The sequence below is a fragment of the Dipodomys merriami genome, unplaced genomic scaffold (assembly GCF_024711535.1).
Source record: "Dipodomys merriami isolate MVZ:Mamm:240054 unplaced genomic scaffold, mDipMer1.0.p SCAF_48, whole genome shotgun sequence".
In the NCBI taxonomy this organism is placed as follows: Eukaryota; Metazoa; Chordata; class Mammalia; order Rodentia; family Heteromyidae; genus Dipodomys; species Dipodomys merriami.
In genome coordinates this window covers 9,502,831-9,529,803 of record NW_027206046.1, presented here as the reverse complement: position 1 = coordinate 9,529,803, position 26,973 = coordinate 9,502,831, and the positions used below count along the sequence as shown (strand labels likewise).

The 26,973-nt window shown below is 44.8% G+C and overlaps 4 protein-coding genes across 11 annotated transcripts in view; 1 reads left to right on the top strand and 3 right to left on the bottom strand.

Moving 5' to 3' along the window:
• Positions 1-1,813, bottom strand: part of Rab27a (RAB27A, member RAS oncogene family) — a 41,552-nt gene extending 39,739 nt beyond the window's left edge. The window contains exon 1 of the mRNA XM_069995369.1: positions 1,665-1,813. The gene's annotated coding sequence lies outside the window, so the exon portion shown is untranslated. The remainder of the gene's footprint in view (positions 1-1,664) is intronic.
• A 2,242-nt stretch (positions 1,814-4,055) lies between these two features.
• On the bottom strand, positions 4,056-6,784 carry Pigbos1 (PIGB opposite strand 1). 4 transcript variants are annotated; one of them, XM_069995365.1, is made up of 2 exons: positions 6,659-6,784; positions 4,056-4,354 (listed from the first exon to the last, which is right to left on the bottom strand). In XM_069995365.1, exon 2 carries the CDS (start codon positions 4,284-4,286, stop codon positions 4,122-4,124), a length of 165 nt encoding a protein of 54 aa, XP_069851466.1. In that variant the 5' UTR covers positions 4,287-4,354; positions 6,659-6,784; the 3' UTR covers positions 4,056-4,121. The 4 variants fall into 4 exon arrangements, with proteins under 4 accessions (XP_069851466.1, XP_069851465.1, XP_069851468.1 ...); XM_069995364.1 differs by lacking the exon at positions 6,659-6,784 and adding an exon at positions 6,319-6,451; XM_069995367.1 differs by lacking the exon at positions 6,659-6,784 and adding an exon at positions 6,323-6,451.
• Positions 6,785-6,872: 88 nt separating this feature from the next.
• On the top strand, positions 6,873-26,218 carry Pigb (phosphatidylinositol glycan anchor biosynthesis class B). Of its 2 annotated transcripts, XM_069995362.1 has the most exons (12): positions 6,873-7,076; positions 8,368-8,503; positions 9,088-9,205; positions 14,711-14,815; positions 15,995-16,125; positions 17,099-17,239; positions 19,604-19,655; positions 22,144-22,355; positions 23,003-23,067; positions 23,814-24,027; positions 25,016-25,196; positions 25,867-26,218. In XM_069995362.1, the coding sequence occupies exons 1-12, from the start codon at positions 6,941-6,943 to the stop codon at positions 26,002-26,004; spliced, it is 1,629 nt and encodes a 542-aa protein (XP_069851463.1). In that variant the 5' UTR covers positions 6,873-6,940; the 3' UTR covers positions 26,005-26,218. The 2 variants fall into 2 exon arrangements, with proteins under 2 accessions (XP_069851463.1, XP_069851464.1); XM_069995363.1 differs by lacking the exon at positions 25,867-26,218 and having other exon boundaries at positions 25,053-25,166.
• Ccpg1 (cell cycle progression 1) overlaps positions 26,205-26,973 on the bottom strand; it is a 35,567-nt gene continuing 34,798 nt past the window's right edge. For 3 of the 4 annotated variants that reach the window (XM_069995357.1, XM_069995360.1, XM_069995358.1), the window contains one exon: positions 26,205-26,968. In XM_069995357.1, coding sequence (XP_069851458.1) covers positions 26,779-26,968 — 190 coding nt within the window. In that variant the 3' untranslated portion in view covers positions 26,205-26,778. The remainder of the gene's footprint in view (positions 26,969-26,973) is intronic. The other variant, XM_069995359.1, reaches the window with a different exon arrangement.

The following is a 26,973-nucleotide window of genomic DNA, read 5'->3' as shown; positions in this document are numbered from 1 at the left end:
GAAGGATGCCAAAGAAGACCCCTCTAAAAGTTGACTTTGGGCCTGAATGGAATGAGTAAGAACACCCTGAGCACAGGAAGGAAGAGCGTGGCAGGCAGAAGACACAGGTGCAGCTGGAACACAGCAATTCTAGGGCAGCGTGACGGAAGTTAAAGCCACTAACCATGGAAGGCCTTTATAGACCATCTTTGTCCTTTTTTTTTCTTTTTTTTTGGTCAGTTGTGGCGCTTGAACTCTGGGCCTGGGTGCTGTCCCTCAGTTCTTCGGCTGAAGACAAGCGCTCTACCACTTGAGCCACAGCATTGCTTTCGGTTTTCTGGTGGTTTATTGGAGATAAGAACCTCCGGACTTTCCTGCCTTGGTTGGCTTTGAACTGCTATTCTCAGATCTCAGCCTCCTGAGTAGCTAGGATTACAGGCATGAGCCAACAGCACCCGGCCGTTGTTCTTGTACAGAAGGAGAGTTTTGAGCAGAGTGATAAGTGCTCTCTGGCTGCTGTGCTGAGGGGCAAAGGGTGGAGGTGGGAAGGTCCTTAGAACACTTTAGGCAGTTACCAAGGTCCTGGAGACGGGAACTCAGTGGGAGCAGGGAAATAGGGTGAATATCATCTTAGATATATTCTCAAGGTAGAATTGGTGACATTTGCTGTGGGATTCTTCAACAGAGGGTAGGAGAAAGAAGAGAATCAAAAGTAGTTCCAGAGTGTGGACTTTATAAGCTCTAAAAGAGTAAAATTGCCATTGTAAGACAAAGAAGCAAAGAGAAAAGCAGGCTTGAGGAAGGAAAATCAGAAGTTGTCTCCTAGAGACTATTTCCGACTGGAGAACTCTCACACTGGTTCTAAAACCAAAGCAAAACTGAGAGCTGACCTTAAATTCCATATGAAAAGCCAAGGACTCAAGAGGGCTCTGGATTCTGAATTCAAACCTTACTACGTAGTTACAACCATCTAGGCTGAGTTGGGGTGGGGTTGGGGGGGGGTGTAGCTCAAGTTGTAGAATACCTGGTTACCAAGCACAAAGTCTCGAGTCCAAACCCCAATAATGAGAAGATGAGAAGGAGAGGTGACCACAAGGAAGTAGGAATTAAAACAACAAGATAAAACACCCCAAAGAACAACCCTCAGTGAAGTTCTGCTATTACGCTTTCTCTTCATTTCTTAACCAACTAGAGAAGCCTCCATTGCTGGCTTGTGTTTTCCCTCTAAAATGAGCTTTTCAGAAATAACGACGAGAAGCTTAGATGGCATAATTATCTGTGAGTCTCCCCTCCACACACACACAAACAGTATCTGACTGGTCACCCACCATCGAGGGAGGGAGAGCAGCTGTCAGCCCAGCCTGGAGGGAGGGAGGAGGAGGGCTGTGTGGCCATGTGGAGCCCCAACTCTGGGACAGTCACCAACAGCTCTGTGATGGGGCTTTGCCTGACAGTCGGGACCTGAGTGCAACCCAGACCCCCGGGGGGGGGAGGAGGGGGGTCCGGGTCATCACTGCTGGGGGGGAGGGGGCCGCACTGAGGGCCTAGAGGGTGTGGGGGGGCACCGAGCCCCCTTTCTGCTTGACCCAGACTCCAGCCCCGCTGCTGCTCCTCCAGTTCGGAGACACCCTGTGGGGCCCGCTGGGATGGGCTGGGGCCGGGACCCGGCCTGCGCGTGCGCTCACCTGGCTTGGCCCGGTGTCCGTGTCCCCCGCGGTCCCCGTGTCCGTGGGTCTGGGTGCACCGACCGGCTGCTGCCTTTTTTGGGTGCTGGGCTGGCGCGCGCGCGGGTGTGTTCCGTCGTCTGGCCGCACATCACTTCCCGTGGAGGAGAGGGGGCGGGGCGGGCCTCTCCCTCCTCCCCCCCCCCCCCGCCACCTCGGGGGTGCCCCCCCTCTCCCCCACCTCCCACACACTGGGGAGGGGAGGGGACGGCCGCACCTGCTCCGGGAAGGGCGGGAGGACGCGGGGTGACATCCACCAAGCGCCCCAGGACCGCGATCTCCCACACGCGCCCCCTGTCCCGCCCCACTCCGCCCCGGGGGCCCCGAAGGCCTGGCCTCGGGCCGGGGCGGTGGGGTGCGGCCGTGCGGGCTGTGCAAGCCCCGCGCCCCGCGCAGGTGCGCCCGCTCACAGACGAGGTTTGAAACCCGCCCTGGGCAAGGGACGGCCTTGAGCTCGAGGGGAGAAGAAAACCACCCCGACCCTGGGAATAAAGGCGAACCGGGCGCAGCCCCACCGCGGGCTGGAGAGGATCGCGAGGACCTGGGCGCGCAGGGATCGCGCCGGCTCGGGTCGCCCGCACCTGCGGGCCTCGGCCGCCCCCCAGCGGCCGCCTCTTCTCAGCGCCGACGCGGGGGGGGGGGGTCCGAGGCGGGGGGGGGGGGGGCGGGCCCGGGGGCCTTGGGACCCGAGAGCAGCCGGGATTCCCCCCCCACCCCCGCTCCCCTCCCCAGCAGAGACCTGGATATCTGAACCGGGCTCCTATGATTCATTCATCTCCTGGGCATCCCCTCATTCAATGAGCCAGACAGGTTAGGTACAAGAGGATGCAATAATGAGCTAGATCAATTGTTCCTTGTTCTCCAGAAAGGCCGAAATGGGGGGGGGGGGAGGGAGGGGGGGAGGGCCCTAGGTGTGGCGGTGCATGCTTGTGATCCCAGCTATCTGGCAAGAAATCAGGAGTATCATGGGTTGAAGCTAATCGGAAGGAAAAAAAAAAAAGTTTATGAGATTTCACCTCAACAAACAAGCTAGACGTGCTGGCCCACATCTCTGATGCGATGTAGAAATCGTGGGTAAGATGATCACAGTCCAAGGTCAGCCCTGGCAAAAATACATTATCTGAAAAGTAAATAAAAAGGGCCACAATGTGGCTCAAATTCAAATGGCCCTGAATTCAAATTCTAGTACTGAAAAATAAAAATTTAGCTCACACCTATAACCCTACTCAGGAGGCTGAGATCTGAGGATGGCAGTTCAAAGACAGCCCAAGGAGAAAAGTCTCGAATTAACCACTCAAAAACTGGAAGTGGCACTGTGGCTCAATTGGTAGAGCGCTAGCCTTGAACACAGAGGCTCAGAACCAGCACCCAGACCCTGAGTTCAAGCCCCACAACCAACAACAACAACAAAAATTTTAATTAAGGAAAATTAAAGGCACTCACTCATTGATAGATATGCAAGTGGCACATGCCTACAATATCAGCTACTCCAGGAGCAACACAGCAAGACCCTGTTGCTAAAAATATAAGAATGTAAAGTATCTTTGAAACACAGAAAAATGTCACCAAATTCAATTTGTGACTGTTTCTAAGAGCAAAAGAAAAACAGCATCAAAAGTTCACATTTAACAGGATACTAATTAAATCAACTCATATACGGACCTTGAAATATTCATTTTTCATAAAAACGCAAATCCCTACTGCTGCATTCCAGTGGCTCTCGCCTGTAATCCTACTCAGGAGGCTCGGATATGAGCACTGAGATTTGAAAGCAGCCCAGGCAGACAAATCTGACTCTGATCTCCAATTAAATGTCAAGTATCTGGAAATAGAAGTGACTAAAAGTGACAGAGCACCCGTCAGCCTTGAATGAAAATCTAAGGGAAAAAGGCCCCAAATTCAAACCCTAAAACGCACACACACGTACACGTGCGCACACACAGACACACACACAGATATAACTACTTATCTATCTATCTTGGTAAAAATAAATAAATCCTAGCCCTCAGGAGGCTGAAGCAGGAAGATTTCACGGCGAAAGCCAGCCCAGGCTACTTTGCAAGACTCTGCCTCAAAAGAAAAAAATAAGTGCTAACTTAAAAAATGACCTAAGCTGGGCACCCGTGGCTCACGTCTGTCATCCTAGCTACACAGGAGGCTGAGATCTGAGAACCACGGTTCAAGCCAGCCCGGGCAGGAAAGTCCATGGAGACTCTTTATTTCCAATTAACCACCAGAAAACCGGAAGTGGCACTGTGGCACAAGTGGTAGAACACTAGCCTTGAGCTGAAGAGCTCAGGGACAGCGCCCAGATCCAGAGTTCAAGTCCCATGACCAACAACAACAACAAAAAAAAAGATCTAAATTTATTAGTCAGGATTTATTTAAGCAACTATTACAGTTCATCTTCAAACAGCATTAACTCCTTTTCTCTTCTGATTCTTGTGCCAATTTCATCTTTTCTTTTAATTCCTCCTGATCTCTGGCGTACTGTTCAAATATCGGCTGGTAAATATATATTCCTCCAGCAATTCCAAGGATGGTAGCAAAAAGCATTTGTGGAAGAGTCAGCCTCCCAAACATGGTTGCAACACAGGCTAATAAATAGGTGTTGAAAAGTTGTATCTTACGTGCAGCCAATCTCTTCAGATCTGTGTACAAAGAAAACGGGAAGTAAGGCAATGACTCAATGTATGATTTACTTAAGTATACATGCCTTTATAATACCGATGGAAGCAAGCCTTAAATGCCCTCCTGCATGAATGTACTTTTCTTTTGCAGAACAACATAGCTTTCTGTACTGTCACCCAGGAAGATAACTCATTTCTACATCTTATGGTCCCACAATTTATTTCACTGCTCCATCAATGATGAATACATGTCAAAGGATAGTTAATCTTTTACATAAATCAAATAATATCCTCTTATAACTACACATCACTGCTTTGCTCTGTTTTTAATAATATGTAAGCATCACTGATTAGTAAAAGGCATATAAATATTAGGAAATAGCCCATTGCTGGTGGCTCACACCTGTAATTCTAGCTACTCAGGAAGGTAAGATCTGAAACATTTCAAGCCAGATGGGCAATAAAGTCTGTGACTTTTACCTCCAATTAACCAGCAAAAAGCTGGAAGTGGAAGTGTAGCTCAAGTGACAGAGTGTCAACCTTGAGTGAAAACGCTAAGGAATAGCACCCAGGCTCTGAGTTCAAGTCCAAGAATGAGCACGTAAGTAAATAAAAGATGGGAAGCAAGGGTTAAGGGATGGAATGGACCAAAGCTAAATCCTCTTCTATAGCAGAATGTGCTCAGTGGTTTTAAACAGGTGAAGTATTAAGTGGCAAAAGAAATGGAAAAGATAATAAACTTTTGACACCTCCAAAGTCATACCACAAAACTCAGTACTACAAGGAACAGCTGGGAAAAAAAAAGTTGAATGCAATTGTGTCTAGAAATCTAATCAGGAAGAAAGAGAAAAGGCAGAAAATACTTTTCATTTGTACTACTCGTGGTTTTCTTTTTAGCAACATCTACAGTTTAAAAAAAAGATTTTTAAGAGCTTTTTTTTGGGGGGGGGGGTCCGGTTGTGGGGCCTGAACTCTGGCCTGGGGGCTGTCCCTCAGCTCTTCAGCTCAAGGCTAGCGCTCTAGCACTTGAGCCACAGCGCCACTTCCAGCTTTTTTCTTTTTGCTTATGTGGTGCTGAGGAATCGAACCCAGGGCCTCATGCATGCAAGGCAAGTGCTCTACCACTAAGCCACCTTCCCAGCCCCCCAAAAAACGCTTTTAAAAGGCCAAAGGAGTGCCCACTTGCCAAATGTGAGGCCCTTAGTTCAAACCACAGTACTGGCAAATAATACAGAAATTTTAAACCTACTGGAGCGGCAAGACAAGAGAATCACAGTTCAAGAATCACAGCCCAGACAAAAAGTATGAGATCCTATCTGAAAAACAAAATGACAACAAACAATTTTAAGGGGCTGGAGGCATGGCTCAGTTGGTGGAGAGCTAGGCAATGAGCGAAAGCATCAGGTACCGAGTTCAGGTCCTGATCTCGGACCACAAAAAAATTTTTTTAATTTATTTTATTGGAAAGATGCTGTACAGAGGGGTTCCAGTTATATAAGGTAATGAGTACATTTCTTGTCGAACATTGTTACCTCCTCCTTTGTTTTTCTACTATCCCTTTCCTCTCCTACCTACTCCCCTCCCATTTTTTTTTAAACACTCAAAGAAACAAAAAGGACTGGAGACATAGCTCAATCTAGATGGCCTGAGTTCAAGCCCCAATACTGAAGAAAAAAAAATGTTTTCAAGAATCTTCTTCTGATGTTATTTAGTGTCAGGACAAACAGACATCAATGCCATTCGTCCTTTTGTTGTTGTTGTTGGGGGTGGGGGGAGGAGGTCATTCATTTTGTAAGGAGGTTTAACGAACTGACACTACTGGAAACCAACTGGAAAAGTCTGCAAATGGAATCTTCCAGGTGGTGGCATTCCCTGCCAACGCCTTCTCATCTGGGTAAATTGTGGGTTTGCTTCCCAGGGGTGGTGACCCGGCGCCCACCACCAGCCCAAGATCGCAAAAGAGAGAAAAAGGGGGGAAAACCAACCCACAAGTGGCGGAACTCGAACTCTGAACCTGCACGACCTCAACTGTCCTTGCTAGGTAAAGTCAAGGAACCCGCGAAAGGCAAGCCTGTTTCCTCCCGGACTCCGCAGGTGGACTTGGGAAAAGGCCCGGCTCACCCACCAAAGCACACGCACGGACGCCCCCGCGCACGCGCAGCCCGGGGGGACGCCCCCGCGCACGCGCAGCCCGGGGGACGCCCCCGCGCACGCGCAGCCCGGGGACTCCGTTCTACGTCGGAACCGCTCGCTAAGTTACCACCCAACAAGACATCCCTGGGAAGTGCCCACACCGCGAGGCGTCGCGCCGCCCTCTCCGCTCACCGTGGCCGACGCGTCCCCTTCGGCGCGCTCGCGGACGGTGCGGCGAGGCTCGAAGCCGCGGGCACCGGGCCGCGAGGACTACTTAGAGGGAGGCTGCCCAGCATCGCCTTCCCGCGCTCCCGTCGACGCTCCTTCTGCGCCTGCGCGCGACGGCGGCTCACCGAGGCCAAACCTAGCGGGAGGAGGCGCCGCACGCGCCGGCCGTTCCGCTTCCGGTCCGATGGTGGCGGCGGCGGCGGCGCGTCTTCAGCCCGCTCCCGAGCCGTTTCGGGGGTGGGGGCGATGGATCTCGAGGGCGGGGACGGCGGGATCGCTTTCCGTGGTCTGCCGAGCCGCTCCGGCCCGAAAACGAAGCTGCGGAAGAGAAAGTCTACCCTGTACGCCAGCGTCCCGGAGAAGGGCGCCCGACCCGCGGCGGGTGAGTGCGGGAGGGGAGGCGGGGCCGGGTCGGGAGCGCTCGCGCGGGGCTGCAGATGCCGGAGATGCTGGAGATGCCGAGCTTGCCGTCTGATCCTCAGTGTCGGAACTAGATCCAATGATGAGGTCACCCCGTACCCCGTGGTACAGGCTTTGCGGTCGATCTGTGATCGCGCTCAGACGAGTCACCACTTGGTGACTTTCGGACGGGGCGATTCACTTGTTCCACGTTACTTGCCCCGTAAACGAGCGCGCTGAGGGTTTGGGGGTGAGGCACACGGTGTTGGCCGTGGTGGGGGTCTGGGGAGAGGCTGATATTCCGGTTGCTGCAGTTTCACCTGCAGGAAGGAAAACGCCGCTTCCGGTAAGTCAGGTCGCCCTGACCCGGCCTGGCCCCAAACGTCAACCCTAAGGGAAATTCTTGCCCTCCCAACGCAGTTTTCCCACATCCTCATTCTTCCAGGTCCAACTCTCTATATATAAAAATTACCCACCCTGGCTTCACGGCCGCCGCTGTTCTCCGTCCCGATCCGAACATCCTGTCCGTCTGTCTGACATGGAAAAAAAACCCTTCTCCTTTCGGACGTGTGTGGTGTGTTTTATCCGGTCGAGACATAACCACACACGGTACAGCACCAGTTTACCAAGCACCAGGCCCTTGAGTTCAAATCCCGGTTACCAGCTAAACTAAACAAGTGCTGGGGACGGGGCTCAAGTGACAGCGCCTGCCTCACAAATGGGAAGCCCAGAGCGCAAACCCTAGAGCCGGTCCATCACCCCAGCCCCGAAAGATAGGACTTGAAGATTAAGTGAGAATTAACAGTGATTGACATATTGTAAGCATCAATGACCTATATTTTAATGTACATTTTATGTCGTTTGACATTTATACAAAGTTGTATTCTCAATGATTGATTTACGAGCCAGTTTGATTACACATGTAGCATAACTTGAGTAAGTGCTTAGTTAACTCAGTCCTTGTTTTCAATATGTATTTTAACCTTCTCTTTGTATATTCAGTTGCACGACAAGTTGGTTAAATAAAAGCCAGGGCCATCACTCAATGGGTGAGGCCATCACCGAAGACCTACTAAAACAGAGCTCTACCACTACGCTAAATCCCCAGGCTACCTGTCTCCCTAGTATGTTTAGCTCTAGGCAAATGGCAAGTGGTATGGAAGGACCAGAATTCACCAGGGTGCATTAGCCAGAGGCCAGCCAGAGAAGCATATTTTAAGTTCTGCAGGAGAAACTGCCTTTTATGCCACAATGACCTTGGTTTTGTTTTCCAGATCTCCTTGGAGAAAACATTTATCTGTTCTTGTCTATCATTGCTTTAAGAATACTTAACTGCTTCTTAGTGCAGACGAGCTTTGTTCCAGACGAATACTGGCAGTCTCTTGAAGTTGCACATCACATGGTTTTTAAATATCCTTTTTCAGGTCTTTTTCAGACTATTAACTGAGGTTGCTTTCTAATTTCAAGAAGTTGTCTGCATTTTCTACAAATCATCTCATCAGAGCATATGTTAATGTATACTAATATTTCTCATATATCTTTCAATTTGCTAGACTAGACATAGCCTTTAGTGTATCTTCCAAATGCTCAGTATTGAGAGTATTACAAACACATTCTTTCTCTGTACTGGGATACTGAGGCAGGACAATTGCTAGTTCAAAGCTAGCCCTGGCTATACAAAGATTCCAGAGCTGGGTGCTGGTGACTCATGCCTGTAATCCTAGCTACTCAGGAGGCTAAGATCTGAGGATCATGGGTCAAAGTCAGTCCAGGCAGGAAAGTCTGAGACTTTTATCTCCAATAAGCCACTTGGAAAACCAGAAGTAGCACTGTGGCTCAAGTAATAGAGTGCTAGCCTTGAGCTGAAGAGCTCAGGGACAGCACCCAGGCCCAGAGTTCAAGCTCCGCAATCGACCAAAAAAAGACTGACATTTTATATGTAGAAGTTAAATAGTGCTTTAACACTCTTTGAACTTAATCCTTAATATGACTAATTATGGTTATTTAACCTGGGAATGGACAGAAAGATTGAGGGGTTATACTTACCCCTTAATTTTTGCAAGCATATACAAGATTCTGCATCTATTGGGGAAAGATAGTGTGCAGTTACTGGTAAGTATAAATAAAGGTAACTAAAATATCTGTGAAAAATATATGAGTGTGAGATGGAATGTAGCTCAGTGTAAAGCCCTTATCTAGCATTCACAGGGCCCCAGTTCAGTCGTCAGACAGACAGACAGACACGCACACACACACACACGACCTCTGCTGGATTAAATTTAAACCAATATTCCATCCTTCTTTTCAAGGTTAATTAGCACTAATATTATTAGTATCAATTTTTTTTGTACTGGTGCTAGGGCTTGAATTCAGGACCTCCTGCTTTTGCTTGGCTTTTAAGCTTAAAGCTGGCATTCTGTCACTTGAGCCACAGATCTATATCTAGCTTTTCTGCTGATTGGAGATCTCTGCTTTGTCTGCCCAAGCTGGTTTCAAACCATGATCCTCAAATCTCAGCCTCCTCAGTATACAAATGTAAGCCACCAGCATCTGGCATAATCACAGAAACTTTTAAACCATAACTAGTGAAATACACTGTGTGTGTGCGCGTGTGTGTGTGTGTGTGTGTGTGTGTGTGTGTGTGTGTGTGTGTGTGTGTGTGTGTGTGTGTGTGTGTGTGTGTGTGTGTGTGTGTGTGTGTGTGTGTGTGTGTGTGTGTGTGTGTGTTGCTAGAGCTTGACCCCAGGGTCTTACACATGCTTGTCTGAGCCACAACCCTGACCTGTTCACTTATTCTATAATGTACTCTTAAATTTACTATGTTATGTCATATAAAAACTATGATTGTAGATTTTAAAGTAGTTTTTGTATTGAGGAAGCATTGTACCTTAATAACTGAGAGCACAGGCTTTGGCGTCAGGCAGACCAGGGTTTAAATCCTGGCTGCCATGTTTAAAAGCTCTGCAGCCTTAGAAAATTACTTACCTTTTGTGTTTTGTTTTCCTCATCTACCAAACAGAGTAAAACAATACTGAAAGCAACCATCCCAGACCATACAGACATACACTTACTTGAACCTTTTGGGGGTTGTCTTAATCATTTAAGTCAATTAAGAACAACAGGAAATATTAATATTTAAGACAAAAGTATGTTTGGTAGACAAAACCTCTTTTTAACACCATGAGAATAGATCTTATGTATTAAATGAGATGATTTTTAACCTGTTTGTATACACTTGTGCACAAAAGTCTAAAGTATGCTTTGTTGGTGGTGGTGATGGTCATGGGGCTTGAACTCTGGGCCTGGGCACTGTCCCTGAGCTCTTCAGCTAAATGCTAACACACTACTACTTGAGCCACAGTGCCACTTCTGGTTTTCTGGTGGTTTACTGGAGATGAGAGTCTCACAGACTTTCCTGCTCAGGCTGGCTCTGAACCATGATCCTCATATCTCAGCCTCCTGAGTAGCTAGGATTACAGTTCCCAGCTTGTGCTTTAGTTTTAAAAGTGAAAGTCAGCCATAAATATTTTTGGAATTCCAGTGGCAAAAAGCATTTTTGAGGCTGGGAAGGTGGCTCTGGTAGAGTTCTTGCCTGGCATGCATGAGGAGGCCCTGGGTTCGATTCCTCAGCACCACATTAGCAGAAAAAACTGGAAGTGGTGCTGTGGGTCAAGTGGTAGAGTGTTAGCCTTGAGCTGAAAAACGGAGGGACAGTGCCCAGGCCTAGAGTTCAGGCCCACAACCAACCAAAAAAAAAAAGCATTTTTCCCATTGTATGATAGAACTGGTTACTGCTGGAAAAAACAGGTAGCACCAAACAAAATATTAAGCAGAGACTTTTGGTTGACAATAAACAATCTGATAGAATTTGCATGTTTAAGCATTGATAACAAGACCAGAAAACCTTTAAAACAATGGGGGGGGGCTGGGAAGGTGGCTCAGTGGTAGAGCACTTACCTTGCATGCATGAAGCTCTGGGTTCGATTCCTCAGCACCACATTAAACAAAAAGAAAAAAAGCCAAATGTGGTGCTATGGCTCAAGTGGTAGAGCGCTAGCATTGAGCTGAATTGCTGAGGGACAGCGCCCAGGCCCAGAGTTCAGGCTCTCCCCCTCCCAAAAAAAATTTTTTTTTTTTTTGGTAATTAGAAAGGCGGTTATAGAAAAACCTACCACATGGCCTTTGTCTTCTTTTAGGTGTCAGTTTTAGGGCCTGTAGAAAGAATTGTGAAGGGAGGGGCCCAAACTAGAACAATGGACAAGCACTGGGGCACAGTGCTGGGAGGAGAGACACACAGGCCACCAAGGCCTTTCAGGGCTGGGAGTTATTTGGCCTGGGGATAAGCCTGGCAGGTAGCTGCTACTGACTAATCCGATCAGTGCAGCTGAACTGAAAACTGAACTTGTGAAATTGAATCTAAGGGGCTGGGAAGGTAGCTCAGTAGTAGAGTGCTAGTCTTGAACAAAGCAGGCCTGTTAGCTTATCTTGACTATATTTACAAGAAAGTTGCTGTACTTTAAAGGCTCGCCCCCCCACCCCAGGTAGGCAAGGGGCAGAGGTCAACAGGAGTTTACTAGAGCAGAAGTGGGAAAGGCTTTAAAAAGGGGGAGAGTCTTAGCTAAGAGAACTTTAAGCAGGCTAGATAGGTGGCTCAGTGGTAGAATACTTGCCTCAAGCATGCATGAGGCCCTGGGTTCGATTCCTCAGCACCACATAAGCAAAAAAAAAGCCGGAAGTGGTGTTGTGGCTCAAGTGGTAGAGCACTTGCCTTGAGCTGAAGAGCTGAGGGACAGCGCCCAGGCCCAGAGTTCAGGCCCCACGACTGACAAAAAAAGAGAGAGAGAGGGAGAGAGAAAATTTTAAGCCAGGATGGCTAACCTTGAGAGGAAACCTAGAGAAGGGGGTCCTGGGAACCCTGCCTGCTTCTCCAGGGACACAGGCAGAAGGGGGAGGGGGGGAAGCACAGAAACTGTACATAAACAATTGTCTTTTGTTTGGCCCAGCACGTGTAGAGATTATAGGTCCCATAAAATGTCTGGATCCAGTGTCCCATGAAGGGACCGTGTGGACTCATTGTCCAGTGAATATTGGAGCCAAATTTGATTACATAAGCCTTTATGCTTATGAGGCTTAAGATTGGGTTCAAGCTTGAGTGGTTTTAGGTTGTGTCCTGAGGAATTTTAGATTGTGCCCGCCCAAAATGAGCAACCAACAGAGTTGTCCCAAGAGATAGCAAGGGCGTCCCCAGAGACACTCTGGTCAACTAACATGGAAAGTCAGCAAGAAGAGTTGTTAGCACACAGCTGCTGGGTCCCTTGGTCTATCTGGCCTAGGCAGGAGGGGAAGGGCTTGGAACTTGGCATCAAGATTTTGCTCCCTGGAAAGCAGTACCAAAAAGGACTCAGAGCCCCTGGTGGCAGGAAATGGTCACTCACCCAGGAAGAAGGGCAGTTCAACTGCTGGTGGATGTAGAGAGAGCATTCTTCTGCATGGGCCTGAGATGGGCACAAGGTCCCTGTGGCAGCTCAAACTCCCCAAAGGGGAAAAGCAAAATCACCAAGAGAGCCTTGAGCCAAGTCACACTACCAATGAAAGCGCAGAATGCCAACAGCCCAGAGTATCACAGGGACACCAAAGTCACATACAGCAAAGTTTAATGTCAGCAAGCTGACAGGATGTCCCTGTTAGATATGGGTACCAGGCTGGGAAAATGGGTGATGGGTCATTTCTTCTAAAGCTGCTTCCTGATGGGAGGGGCAAAGCAATTAATAGGGGTCCCTAAATTGTCATTCCAGCGGGTTCTGTCTGGGAGGCATTTGATTGACAGTTTGGTCAGTATTTACAAAACATTCTCACCGAGAGGGTGAGGAGCTTTACCAGTCAGGCTGTCAACCAGATGCTTCTTGGACTGAAGCAACATCGGCTCAAATTCGAGTCATGGTTCCAATGAAAGCATCCATCCCAGAAGACTACATGGACACAGTCACATACAGCAAAAGCTTATTGTCAGCAGGGGCTGACAAGGCCAATTCTCAACAGAGAGGGAGAAATGGCACCAAGCCTTTGTTCAGGGGCACTTTTATAGTCAGGGCACTAGGGATGGGAGGAAGTAATCTGTATAGAGCTGAAAGATAGCACATAGGCAGGCAGGGTTTTCTTTTTTTTTTTTTTTTTTTTTGTCCGTTGTGGGACTTGAACTCTGGGCCTGGGCACTGTCCCTCAGCTCTTCAGCTCAAGGCGAGCGCTCTACCACTTGAGCTACAGCGCCACTTCCGGTTTTCTGGTGGTTTATTGGAGATAGGAGTCTCACAGTCTCTCCTGCCCGGGCTGGCTTTGAACTGCGATCCTCAGATCTCAGCCTCCTGAGTAGCTAGGATTACAGGCGTGAGCCACCAGCGCCCGGCTCAGGCAGGGTTTTCTGACTGCAACAATTAAGAGTTAGGCAGCATTTCGTTGATGCTAGAGACAGTAACAAGTACCTGCCTTAGACTGTTATGTCTCTGAGATATAACACACAGATACACTTAGGGGGATACCTGATACAAACTCTAAATGGTTTTTTGTTTGTTTGTTTGTTTTTTGCCGGTCATGGGGCCTGAACTCTGGGTCTGGGTGCTGTCCCTCAGCTCTTCAGTTCAAGGCTAGTGCTCTACCACTGGAGCCACAGTGCCACTTCCGGCTTTTTCTGTTTATGTGGTGCTGAGGAATTGAACCCAGGGCCTCATGCTTGCAAGGCATGCACTCTACCGCTGAGCTACCTTCCCAGCCCTCTAAATGGTTTTTTAAAAATTCTTTGTTTGTTTTTTTGGGTCCGGTCGTGGGGTCTGAACTCTGGGCCTGGGCGCTGTCCCTCAGCTCTTCAGCTCAAGGCTAGCGCTCTACCACTTGAGCCACAGCACCACTTCCGGCTTTTTTCTTTTTGCTTATGTGGTGCTGAGGAATCGAACCCAGGGCCTCTTGCATGTAAGGCAAGCGCTCTACCACTGAGCCACCTTCCCAGCCCCTAAAAATTCTTATATACTAATTAAAATAAACTTTCTTCTAAAATAGAATCACCACAATAAAGTAGTTTGATAGCTACTTAAAATTAGAAGTGTGTATGGGCTGCCTATGGGAGCAGGAAGATCATGAGTTCAAGGCCAGGCTGGGCTTCCTTTTGAGATAACTGTCTGGTGGCTCACCCCTATAATCCTAACTACTCAAGAGACTGAGATGTGAGGATCACAGTTCAAAGCCAGCCCTGGCAGGAAAGTCCAAAAGACTTTTTATCTCCAATTAACCACCAGAAAACTGGAGTGGCACTGTAGCTCAAGTGGTAGAGCGCTCGCCCTGAGCTGAGGAGCTGAGGGACAGTGTCCAGGCCCAGATTTCAAGCTTACAACCAACAAAAAATAAAAAATAAAACACAAAATTAGTACTGTAGTAGATAAATCAATATGAAAATGGAGAGAAAAAAGAGAATGATAAATATACCTTGGGAATGTCCATGCATTGCTCATGGACTTTGGTAGAAGTAGATGGATTTTTGTCTATTTTTATACTAGGAGTAGCTTTGGTTTATTTCCATTCTGTGTGAACCAGGGATGTATTTCAACTCTTCTTCTTTAACTATTGAAGATCTGGATTCCCAGACTCGCCCAAGCACTTCTCTCTGCTCTAGCCGACCTGAGGCTTTACTCATTAATGAGGCAACTGGACAGCCAGGAAGTGGCAAGATGGGTGGTAAGTCCTAATCACTTAACCTGTAAGCAGAAAGCGTATGGAAGAAAACAGATCCCCACAACAATTGAACTTACAAGTTACTTCTGTAATTGACAGTAAAGTACCAGAGGCACATGCCATATGTTCCTTTCTGATTGAGCCTTGGATAGTAGAATGCAAACCCTGGAAGAAACTGAGCCAGAAGAGACAGCCTTTGAAGGCTGGTACTGTCTCAGAAGTGACCAAGTCCTTGCTTTTTTTTTTTTTTTACCAGAATTCAGAAGGAACAGCTGCATACCACTGCCTGTCTCACAAAAGGCACCTCATGTTTGCTGTTCCTCAGAGAAACTCCTTGACATCCTGACCCCTGGCTTAAATGCTTGACATGGCTGGACTTGTACAAGTCCAGAGTGAGAATGGTGTAGAAGCAATCCTTTTCTTTGACTTATTTCAAGATGGAAGTATCAGTTCCTTGTATCCCACTCAAATCTTTGATATGAATTCCAAAAATACAGTATAAATTCCAAGTAACCCATTTACTAGCATAGAATACGATTTCTTAGTAGGATACAATGTCTAGAATCCAATTTCTTAGTAAATTTAGAAAAGGATATGTAACTGTCAGCAATGTAGTCTTTAACATTCTGAAAAGACAGGTTTGGCAATTAAGCCTTGCTCCTTGATGCAGATATAAAGTCAGCGTCCATTTTGTGCCTACATGCATGTGCATTGCTTATAGCTCAGCCTAAAGTGGTAGCAAGGGTCATGATGCCTCTGAAACCCTACCTCCTATGTTCTAGTTTAGGAAAATCCTCTTAATTTCATTAAGCATTCTTTTAAGGTACATTAGAAGAGACAGGAAGCTAGTACACGTTAACAGCCTTACCCCCAACAAACTTAAACTCTACCATCAAAGTAGTCTATCTTACATCTTTAATTTGTGAAAAGTAGAATTTAACTCAGATACAGTACTATAAAATAGACCTGAGTATAATCTTCCCAAAAAGATCTGATGCTATCATAGTGCTGTGCTGGGTGTAAATTCTTAAAAACAATGTCTGAGCATGTCTACGGTTCATTTTCATGTTGCCATGGTTTTGGCAATACTAGACTCGCTTGCTAGTTCCCACACAAGATGATGCTAAGCTTCCCCACCTCTATGTCAAATACTTCATACACTTTGCTCATCACTTTTCTTAGTTGTTTTGCCAGTTGTGTTCTTGGTTCACGTGGTATTGCTGTACCAGAACCCTCACCAACACCATGGAAGCTGTTCTCACTATACTTGCTCTTTTCTACTATCCTCTGGAAGGTTCCAAGCCTGTGAACAGGTGAGATTTACTACTGTTAACAATTATGTACAAAACTCTAAGGCATACTTTGGAAAAAGCTTAAACTATAATTGTGTTATAGTATCCAGTAATTTCTCAAGTGTTCGTAAGTTATGAGAATCACAACTATTAGTGGATAAATTATACTAAGAACAAGTATAATCCTCAAGTATAATCTTCAAATTATTGAAAAGACACAGTGTAACAAAGGTACATATAACTAAGGATACAGTCATATAGCTATTTAAACCAAAAAGATGCTGTTGGGTTTGTTTTTTTTTTCTGCTTATGTGGTGCTGAGGAATTGAACCCAGGGCCTCATGCATGCAAGGCAAGCAATCTACCACTGAACCATCTTCCCAGCCCTGTTGGGTTTGTTTTATGGGTTTTGTTTTGCTTATTTTTGGTGCCAGTCCTGGGGCTTGAACTCAAGCCTGGTCATTCTCTATAAGCTTTTTTGCTCCAGCTTAGCGTGCTGCCATTTGAGCCACAGTTTCAATTCTGGTTTTTTGGTGGTAGATTGGAGATAAGAGACTCATGGACTTTTCCTGCCTGGGCTGGCTTTGAACTGTAATCCTCAGATCTTAGCCAACTGAGTAGCTAGAATTATAGGCAGGGCCACTAGTACCTGGCTGGGTTTTTTTTGTGTTTTTTTTGGGGGGTCTGGTCATGGGGCCTGAACTCTGGGCCTGGGCGCTGTCCCTCAGCTCTTCAGCTCAAGGCTAGCGCTCTACCACTTGAGCCATAGCGCCACTTCCGGCTTTTTTCTTTTTGCTTATGTGGTGCTGAGGAATCGAACCCAGGGCCTCATGCATGCAAGGCAAGCACTCTACCACTGAGCCACCTTCCCAGCCCCTACCTGGCTGTTTTGTTCTTTTTTTTTTTTTTTTAATACTGTATCATAGTATAAATAGTAAGTTAGCTTCAAACCTAACTCTGCAGTTCTTGTGGTCACATGTTTCCTTGCTTACAGTGCTAAGTATGTGTCACTGGTGGCATTTGCCTTCATAATTCGTCCCACAGCCGTCATCCCATGGATACCTCTACTCTGCACACATTTCTGGCAAGCACGGAGAAAGCTCCCTCTTACTCTACATCATTTCTTACCTGTAGGGTAAGTATGGCTATAATCCACCTGTTAAGTTCACTAACCTGTAAATGAGAGACTGAATAAGGTTTTATATCCTTCAGTTCATTATATCTTCCAATGTCAACCAAAACCTTTTTCCCATCAAAAAAAAATTCTAAGAAAAATGTTACAGGAAAATGAGCAAAATGAAGAGCTTTTTCAAAATAATATCTAAAGGGCATCTCTTTGGTCATAGTGGAAGTGAACATTTTAAATGGCCGTGACACACATCTGCCCAATGGCAAAAAGCTCTATGGAACCCATAAATATTCCTGGAAGAATGTAAACTGACACGACCTGTTTAGAAAATTCTTTTTTTTTTTTTTTTGTCAGTTGTGGGGCCTGAACTCTGGGCCTGGGCACTGTCCCTCAGCTCTTCAGCTCAAGGCTAGCGCTCTACCACTTGAGCCACAGCACCACTTCCGGCTTTTTTCTTTTTGCTTATGTGGTGCTGGGGAATTGAACCCAGGGCCTCATGCATGCAAGGCAAGCGCTCTACCACTGAGCCACTTTCCCAGCCCTGGAAAATTCTGAAGCTGACCTTTGTAGACTAGCAATCACAGCCCTATATACAAGTATAAGATGAACACAATAGAATGTTCACAGCAGATGAAGAGAAAATGATATTGGGCTATGTGAACAATATATATGCATATCTGAAATAGCATCATGAAATGCCTCGATGTAATTAGTACACTCTAAAAAAAATGAGAAAAACAAAACAGGCTTGCATCAGCAACGGGGGAAGGGGGGGCTGGAAGGGTTGCTAACAAAGATGATGAATAGGAATGTAGCCTGTGTAGTTTATGTGCATGTATGAAAATTAAACAATGAAAACTGCTGAAATTGGTGGTTCCCCTTTTTTTTGGTGGGGGGGAGGGAGGTTGTGGGGCCTGAACTCTGGGCCTGGGTACTATCCCTCAGCTCTTCAGCTCAAGGCTAGCACTCTACCACTTGAGCCACAGCACCACTTTAGGCTTTTTTCTTTTTGCTTATGTGGTACTGAGGAATCGAACCCAGGGCCTCATGCATGCAAAGCAAGCGCTCTACCATTGAGCCACCTTCCCAGCCCTGAGACTTTTTTAAGACAAGGGGAATGGAGGGTGGGGGAGAGTGAAGACAGGGAGGTAGATAGGGATACTCTACAAATGTGGAAATGTGACCACCCCCTACCTCCCATTCAACTAATGTATGGTAGTAAGAAAAGAAAAAGTAATGTTTGTGAACCGGGGGAGGTATGGATTCAGTGGTAGAGTTCCAGCCTAGAAGTCATGAGACTCTCAAGTTCAGGACTCAGTATCACAAAAAAATGAAAAATAAAACACAGTGGAATCGAATCCTCCATCACTACAACTAATGTATTCTACCAAAAAAAAAAGTATCAATACTTCTTAACGGCTGAAAGTGGGCACATGGAATATAGTGTGTTAGTACAGTTACACAGATGGTATCATAAATGACTAAATTGCCTCATGCTGGGAAAACAGTTCAGTCTCACAAGCATGTTGAAGGAAGGACTGTGGGAACAAGAGTACATGTGATATGATTCCATTCTCCTAAAATTCAAAAAAGGGAGACCTGGGCCACAACTTCAACATGGGCTTGATTTGTTGACTAAGTTCTACCTAGAAAATGGCAGGATTGGGCTGGGAAGGTGACTCAGTGGTAGAGCACTTGCCTTGCATGCATGAGGCCCTGGGTTCGATTCCTCAGCACCACAAGAAAAAAGAAAAAAGCCGGAAGTGGCGCTGTGGCTCAAGTGGTAGAACGCTAGCCTTGAGCTGAAGAGCTGAGGGGCAGCGCCCAGGCCCAGAGTTCAGGACCCATGACAGGACCCCAAAAAAAAAAAAGAAAATGGCAGGATTGGGGGACATCACTCCAGACTAGGTATTAGACTGTGGCTTCCACCATACTGCTAGTCTGCCTCTCGCTAGACCAACTCACCCAGAGAAAAGCCAGACAGCCATGAGGCAGTCTGAGGACTGAGTCCTGCGAACCATAAGAGTGTTTGAAAACCAATCTCTCTCCTCTGTCCTCCATCAAGCCTAAAGCCAAGAGTTTGACTAAAAATCTTGAGCCAGAGGCACCTTGGGATTTTATAGGAACTATAAAATACTGTAATTTTAGGTTGGTAAGTTTTGGGAAAATTTAATAATAATGGATAATGAATTGTTTTAAAGTTTGCTAAATTTATCTTCTCATCTGTGAAAGATATTTCAAAAAGTATAAATCCATATTCAGCTGTTGAAGTTTGAAAGGTTTAGTTTTTGTCAGTTCAAGGCTAGTACTTTACCACTTTGAGGTTCAGAATGTGAATCACAATTGCTTTTTTTTTTTTTTCTTTTTCAGATTTGTAGCTTTTAGTTCATCTGTGATCATTGATCGCATTTTTTTTGGCCAAGTAAGTAAAAATTATAAAGTCTTTAATAGTTATCTTTACTTTAACCATTTTTTGCACTGGAACTTCAAGCTAGATGCTTAATCCATTAATATCTTAATCCATTAATATTTCAGAACAGAGGCAAATTTTCAAGAAATGCTGAGACACACATTTTTTTTTTTAAAGATTTTCAAGCCATACCTGAAAGTTCAAACAGAATCCAGTATTTGGGAGGCTGAGGCAGGAGTACTTAGTTTGAGGCCAGTCTAGACTATAAAAATTAAACAATATAACTTTTAGTGTATGCTCTTGGTTTTCTTTTCTGTGATTTCTAAGATGAATTCCTAGTTGATGTTCAGAAGAGTACTTAATGTTTCCGTTGAGAATAAAAAAAGCTAAAATTGACTTTGGTTGACCCTTTGTCATCTGCACATATACCAAAATAAGTATTCTATTCCTCAATTATTTGGTTTTCAAAATGACTAGGTAAGCTAGGCACCAGTGGCTCACACCTGTAATCCTAGCTACTCAAGAGGTTGAGATCTGAGGATCACCATTCAAAACCAGCTCAGGCAGGAAAAGTCCGTGAGACTCTTATCTCCAATAAACCACCAGAAAACTGGAAATGGTGCTGTGGCTCAAGTGGTAGAGTGCTCACCTTGGGCTGAAGAGCTGAGGGACAGTGCCCAGGCCCACAGTTCAAGCCCCATGACCAACAAAACAAAACAAAAAGCTGGGCACGGTTGGCTTATGCCTGAAATCCTATCTACTCAGGAGGCTGAGATCTGAGGACCTTGGTTTAAAGCCAGCCCGGGCAGGAAAGTCCATGAGACTCTTATCTCCAATAAACCACTAGAAAACCGGAAGTGGCACTGTGGTTCAGACGGTAGAGCACTAGCCTTGAGCTGAAGAGCTGAGGGATAGTGCCCAAACCCAGAGTTCAAGCACCACAACCCACAAAAACAAACACAAAAAACCTAGGAAGTGGCTTTTGGTTGGTTGTCCATCCTTGGCAGAAGTCACTTCTGTGTGTGTACTGGAGCCTGAAGCCTGCACTCTTGCTTGGCTTTTTCACACAAGGCTAATATTCTACCACGTGAGCTACGCGTCCACTTCCAGATTTTTGCTAATTGGAGATAAGTCTCTAGAATTTATCTGTCTGAGCTGGCTCTGAACCTTGGTTCTCAGATCTCAGCCTTCTGAGTAGCTAGGATTAAAGGCATGAGTCCCAGCTGCTTAGCTTGAAGTCATTTTTTTTTTTGTCGGTCGTGGGACTTGAACTCTGGGCCTGGGCGCTGTCCCTCAGCTCTTCAGCTCAAGGCGAGCGCTCTACCACTTGAGCTACAGCGCCACTTCCGGTTTTCTGGTGGTTTATTGGAGATAGGAGTCTCACAGTCTCTCCTGCCCGGGCTGGCTTTGAACCGCGATCCTCAGATCTCAGCCTCCTGAGTAGCTAGGATTACAGGCGTGAGCCACCAGCGCCCGGCTTGAAGTCATTCTTGACTGAATTAAATCATCTGTCAATTTGAAACCTGGTGCTCTCATACCTAGCTGTGATCTTAGACAAGTTTCAGATCTTTCTTTCCATGCCTTCTTATTCTGTTTGGGTTTTTTTTTTGTTGTTGTTGGTCGTAGGGCTTGAACTCTGGGCCTGGGCGCTGTCCCTGCGCTCTTCAGCTCAAGATGAGCACTCTACCTCCTGAGCCACAGTGCCACTTCTCATGACTTCTTATTCTGGAAGTAATTCTGGTTCTTGATGTTGGAAGGTTAAATGGGAAAAATCATGTAAAATGCTTATATTACAGCAGTTCCTAGCATGAGTGAATACTTAATGTTACCAATTATTAATTTGCTGTCATTGTCTGCTTTGTGCTATACATGTTTTTTTTTGTTGTTGTTGTTGTTTGGTTTTTGTTGGTCATGGGGCCTGAACTCTGAGCCTGGGTGCTTTCCCTCAGCTCTTCAGCTCAAGGCTAGCACTCTACCACTTGAGCCACAGCACCACTTCTGGCTTTTTTCTTTTGCTTATGTGGTGCTGAGGAATCGAACCCAGGGCCTCAGGCATGCAAGGCAAACACTCTACCAATGAGCCATCTTCCCAGCTCTATATACACGTTTTAATGTTTACAGTTTTACCTAACCAAGTAACATGAAACATTGCACACTAAGAGTAAAATTATTAGTATAGATACCACACATATCCTCTACTAAGTTTTCACAGCTTATCTCTTAAAGGATATAAAACTTTGCCAAAATATGTATAAACATTTAATAATGTTAAGACTCCTTATAAATCTCAAACCCAGTGTTTTACAAATTAACAAAGAATGCATCAATATTAGGAAAGAAAATGTCATTAAGGATGATTGCAATTGAGTCCCCAGTACCACAAAAAATGACTTCATAGTTAATCAAAACTATTAATGTAATCTGTTTATCACATTTCCTCATACCAAAGATTAACACTTGACACTAACACATCTGTTTCTTTTCCCTTCAACTCTGCCAGTGGACTCTGGTGCAGTTTAATTTCTTGAAATTTAACGTGCTGCAGAATTTGGGAACATTTTATGGCTCTCATCCGTGGCACTGGTACTTCAGTCAAGGATTTCCAGCTGTCCTGGGTACGCACTTACCCTTCTTTATCCATGGCTGCTTTCTAGCCCCAAAGAGGTACCACATACTCATGGTGACTGTGCTATGGACACTGTTAGTTTATAGGTAAGAGTTTATGTGTTCAAGTAGTTTTTTTTACTAAGAAGTTAAATTAACAGAAATACTGATTGTGAGGATTTGAGTTAGTGGGGATTATTTTAGAAGACCAAAGAAGTAGTAACTGTGCACATGGTCAGGTACAAGTAATTCACATACAGCACTTGCTTGACTAGGGCTATACTCCATTTCTTAAAAGGTTAAAAAATTTCATTCACCTTAAGTAGACAAGAAACTACCAAAACCTTAAGCATTAGCTGGGCATCAGTGGATCATGTCTGTAATCCTAGATCTGAGGATGTGGTTCAGATAGTCTAGGCAGGATGGTAGAGCACTAGCATTGAGCAAAAAAGCAGTTCAGAGACAGCATCCAGGCCCTTAGTTTGAGGCCCTATTCTGCCACCAAAAGGAAAAAGAGAGAAAAAGCATCAAAGGAACAATGATACAGTATTCTAATATGTATATACATTCCAAATTTGATTACTACTTGACTGGTTAATAAACATCTCTTTATGAATGAAATTTCCTAACAAAAATGACTGATGCTTGAAAAAATTCAGTGTCCAATACTTAAAAAAACAAATCATGTTGTACTTCATTTAAATTATCAGTCATGTGACATTTGAAACCATGTTTTCTTTTATCTTTTATTATAGCATGTTAGGTCACAAAGAATTCAGGTTCATCTACTCAGTTTTACCATTTTGTATGGTGTTCTGTGGTAAGTATCTTTTATTTAATATAAACAATCTATAGAAAGTTAAAACAGTACTTTTGAACTAATTTGTTTTCAGCCAAGCTGTGTGAAAATTGCTTTTTAATTAGTTATTAATTGTAGTACTTCTTTTTCATTTAATATATGAGTCTTTTAAGACTATTTTGGTTGAGAGGCCTCACAATCTTGAGTTTTAGTGTCCCATTCTAAAACCCAACTACCCTTTCCATCATGGAAACACTACAAGTACACAGATAGTGGAAGATAGTAGAGAAGGTAGTAAGGTTTCCTTAGCATTGGTTTTTCTGGTTAGTTACCAGTCATTAGTTACCAGTGATTAGCACTGTGGAGGCTCACTTTCCCATCCTCTTCACTGTCTTGCTGAGGAGGAAATCATGAGTTGTTGCCATGTAGTCACTGGACTTAATGTCCAAAACTTAGAAAAATATGTCTATCGTGCATGCACAAGATAGCAGAATCTAGCATCTCAATTACATTTTTGAAATATGCATTCAACACCACTCCCTTAGGCTTCTATTGTGAGTCTAGCAATATGATTTTCTTTCCAGCTCTCTTTTACTAGATAAAAATGATCACAATTAAAAGGACAGGTACAGACCAAAGGAATTGACTGCTTGTTTCTTAATCATCAATGACAGTAGCACAGCTTATGCTGTTCCCTTACAAATATATTTAGAAATAAAAAATAAGACTGCCAGTGTTAACAGTTCTATGTGCCTGTCTCCATATAGGATACTCATTAGCCCACCTGAAATCATGGAAGAAAGCAGCCCTCAGTTTCCTGTTTTTATCAAATACGGTTCTTGCATTCTATACTGGTTTAGTTCATCAACGAGGCACCCTTGATGTCATGAGTCATATTCAGAAAGTCTGTCACAGCAGTCCCAATAAATCTTCGGCCTCAATACTTATACTGATGCCATGCCACTCTACTCCTTACTACAGGTAATAAAAGTTGTTTTACAGGCCCCTCATAGCTGGTGCTGCCATGTTGGAGGGCTGGGAATGTGGCTTAGTGGTAGAGTGCTTGCCTAGTATGCATGAAACCCTGGGTTCAATTCCTCATTTTACAAAGTGGTAGAGTGGGGGCTGGGAAGGTGGCTCGGTGGTACAGCGCTTGCCTTGTATGCATGAGGCCCTGGGTTCAATTCCTCAGCACCATATAAACAGAAAAAAAAGCCCGAAGTGGCGCTGTGGCTCAAGTGGTAGAGTGCTAGCCTGAGCTGAAGAGCTGAGGGACAGCGCCCAGGCCCAGAGTTCAGGCCCCACGACTGGACCACTCCCTCCCCCCCCCCCCCCCAAAAAAAAGAAAACAAATTCAAACTTAGCTGAGGGATATAGTCCAGTGATAGAGGTCCTAGATTTAATTCCCAACACATACACACACTCCCTTTCTCTAAAAATCCCAGATCTTAATCATTTGATCAATGGTAATTTTAAACTCATTATGGATCTGGTGCCTATAGTCTAGCACTCAGGACCTTGAGGCAGGAGGATGATCTAGTCATTCAAGCTATGATGAATTCCTTTTTAGGGTAGAAAGGGAAAAGAACAAGAATCCTTTCCACTTGTAGTTTTTGTCTCTTGCCAAGTAACCCTTTAGAGAACTGCTCTAAAACAAGTTAACTTACCTGGTCTTATAGCACACTTAGACTTCTGAAACTATGCATTAATGTTAGAGTATGTAGTCCTGAAGCTCTGGAAATAGCGCTCCATACTTTAGTTTGGGTGTGTAGATTTGTTGTTGCATGGGGGAACTGAAGTCTCCATCTCTGATAAGACACACTAAAGGCTTGCTGCCTCTTCCCCTTAACTGCAATGCAGTTTATGCATTCACATCTCCCATTTTTCTAAGTATATATCTTAAAAAGTAACATGAGAAATCCACTACTTTTTTACTTCTAACTATTACGGTAACTGATTCTTCTCCTAGCCATGTTCACTGTCCACTTCCAATGCGATTTCTCCAGTGTCCTCCAGACTTGAGTGGAAAAAGTCAGTATCTTGATGAAGCAGATGTGTTTTACCAAAACCCCTTGAAGTGGTTACATAAGGAATTTCCTGAGAATGCATCACTACCTACTCACTTGATCATCTTTAGTGCTTTGGAGGAGGTGAGTAATATGGAAGAAGAAAATTCACTTACTGTATTTCACTTTAGGATTAGCAAAGACTGAAGTCAATGAACAATATAGCCTGTTTTGTGGCCCCTTTTAATGCCTGTAATCAATTAGTCTTTTCTCTAGTCAAAATTAGCTCCAGTTTTGTACCTGTCAAGGTACACTGATTACCATCCAAAAGGTATTTGTTGTGCCAGTCCTAGAGCTTGAACTCAGGACCTAAGCCATGTCCCTGACCTTTTATGTTCAAGGCTAATGCCCTACCATTTGTGCCACAGCTTCACTTCTGGCTTTCTGGTGGTAGATAGAGTCTCATGGATTTTCCCTGCCCAGGCTGGCTTCCAACTACCATCTTCAGCTCTCAGCTTCCTGAACAGCTACAGCTAGAACTACAAGTGTGAGCCACTAGTGCAAGCCCAAAAGCTAATTTTTTATTAAGGAAATCCTGAATAGAGGGAAAAGTTTCAAAGTAGCACTCAAGAACTGGCTGGGGATTTTGGTGCTTTGCTTTTTATTGGTGGTACTGGGATTTTGTGATTGCTAGACAGATACTCCTAACCACTTGAGCCACATCCCCAGTCCTAGAATAGGCCATCCTAAAATTTTCTGAAACATTACTCAGCGAAATGTATCCTTCACTTACAGTAACATTTATTACTTCTAGGAAATAAGTGTTTTCCTAGCTGCAAGAAATTATGAGAGGACTGCTATTTTCTTCCACACTCACTTGCCAGAAGGTCGAACTGGAACTCACATATATGTCTATGAACAAAAGGCAAATGGGAAACGCAAAGAAAGATGAAACTTAACTGTTCAGAATTTCTAGAGATGATGTCTGACATCACTGGATGGAGACATTCAGACAACACTTCAGTCAATGCCAAAGTTGGACTCATTCCTTGCAATAAATTATTATGAGCAGCCCAAATATAATTACTGAGGAATTGTATAAAATACCACAAAGTAAAAAAAAAATACAATGCCAGAATTTAAATAAAGACCTTTAGTTTTCCTCATGGTGTAGGTTTTATTGTTTCTTCCACAATATTCAGATGTGCAAGAAATTTCACAAGAGAACAAATCAGCAAGCTCTTAAGAGGACAGCATACTCTTCACAAGTCAACGGGCTCTTGAACCCACAAAAAGACAAGAAATGTAAGAGTATAAAATGTTAGAAATGAAGTCCCAGCAAAACATACTTTTTTCAAGCTCTACTGCAAATCAAACATAGTGTTAATTACACGTCGTCATGTATGAATTGGACTTGTTAAGCTCAGAAGACTGAGAGGAAGTCTTACTTCATGCACAAAATCTGTTGCATGCCTGGCTTCCATAATAAAACTACTTTTTTTTTCCAGTACCCTCCCCCCAAATTTCAACAAAGCTAAATTACAGGAAAATGCAGGTTAGTAAGCTTTTGACTGATGCTTCTGAGTAAGACTATGAAGCCATCAAACTGATCTTTTGAAAATGGAAGGAAAAAACACGTTGATAATTTCATGTTAAGTTTCAACACCAAACTGTAGAAAGCATCCGTATGTCTCTTAAGTTTCCTAATGTAATATTAACCAGGGAATCAGTATTTAGGGTCAAAAGGTAAGTGCCCCAATTCTATTTCAAGGTTTGCCATGTGTCTTCCGTGAGTGCGCCCATACTTATGCCATTTACCTTCCCTCTTATAAGGCTGTGGCTGCAGGTGCTTCTGCTCCTGTTTTCGATGCCTGGAGTTTTCAATATTTACCATACGTTGCTTTTTATCAGGTCGACTGAA

Bases quoted from the DNA above. Each gene is read 5' to 3' on its own strand.
- Pigbos1 (XM_069995365.1), bottom strand. From the start codon at position 4,286: ATGTTTGGGAGGCTGACTCTTCCACAAATGCTTTTTGCTACCATCCTT.
- Pigb (XM_069995362.1), top strand. From the start codon at position 6,941: ATGGATCTCGAGGGCGGGGACGGCGGGATCGCTTTCCGTGGTCTGCCG. The intron at 14,816-15,994 runs GTAAGTCCTAAT...CACTTTTCTTAG, and splicing joins AGGAAGTGGCAAGATGGGTG to TTGTTTTGCCAGTTGTGTTC. The intron at 19,656-22,143 runs GTAAGTAAAAAT...CAACTCTGCCAG, and splicing joins ATCGCATTTTTTTTGGCCAA to TGGACTCTGGTGCAGTTTAA.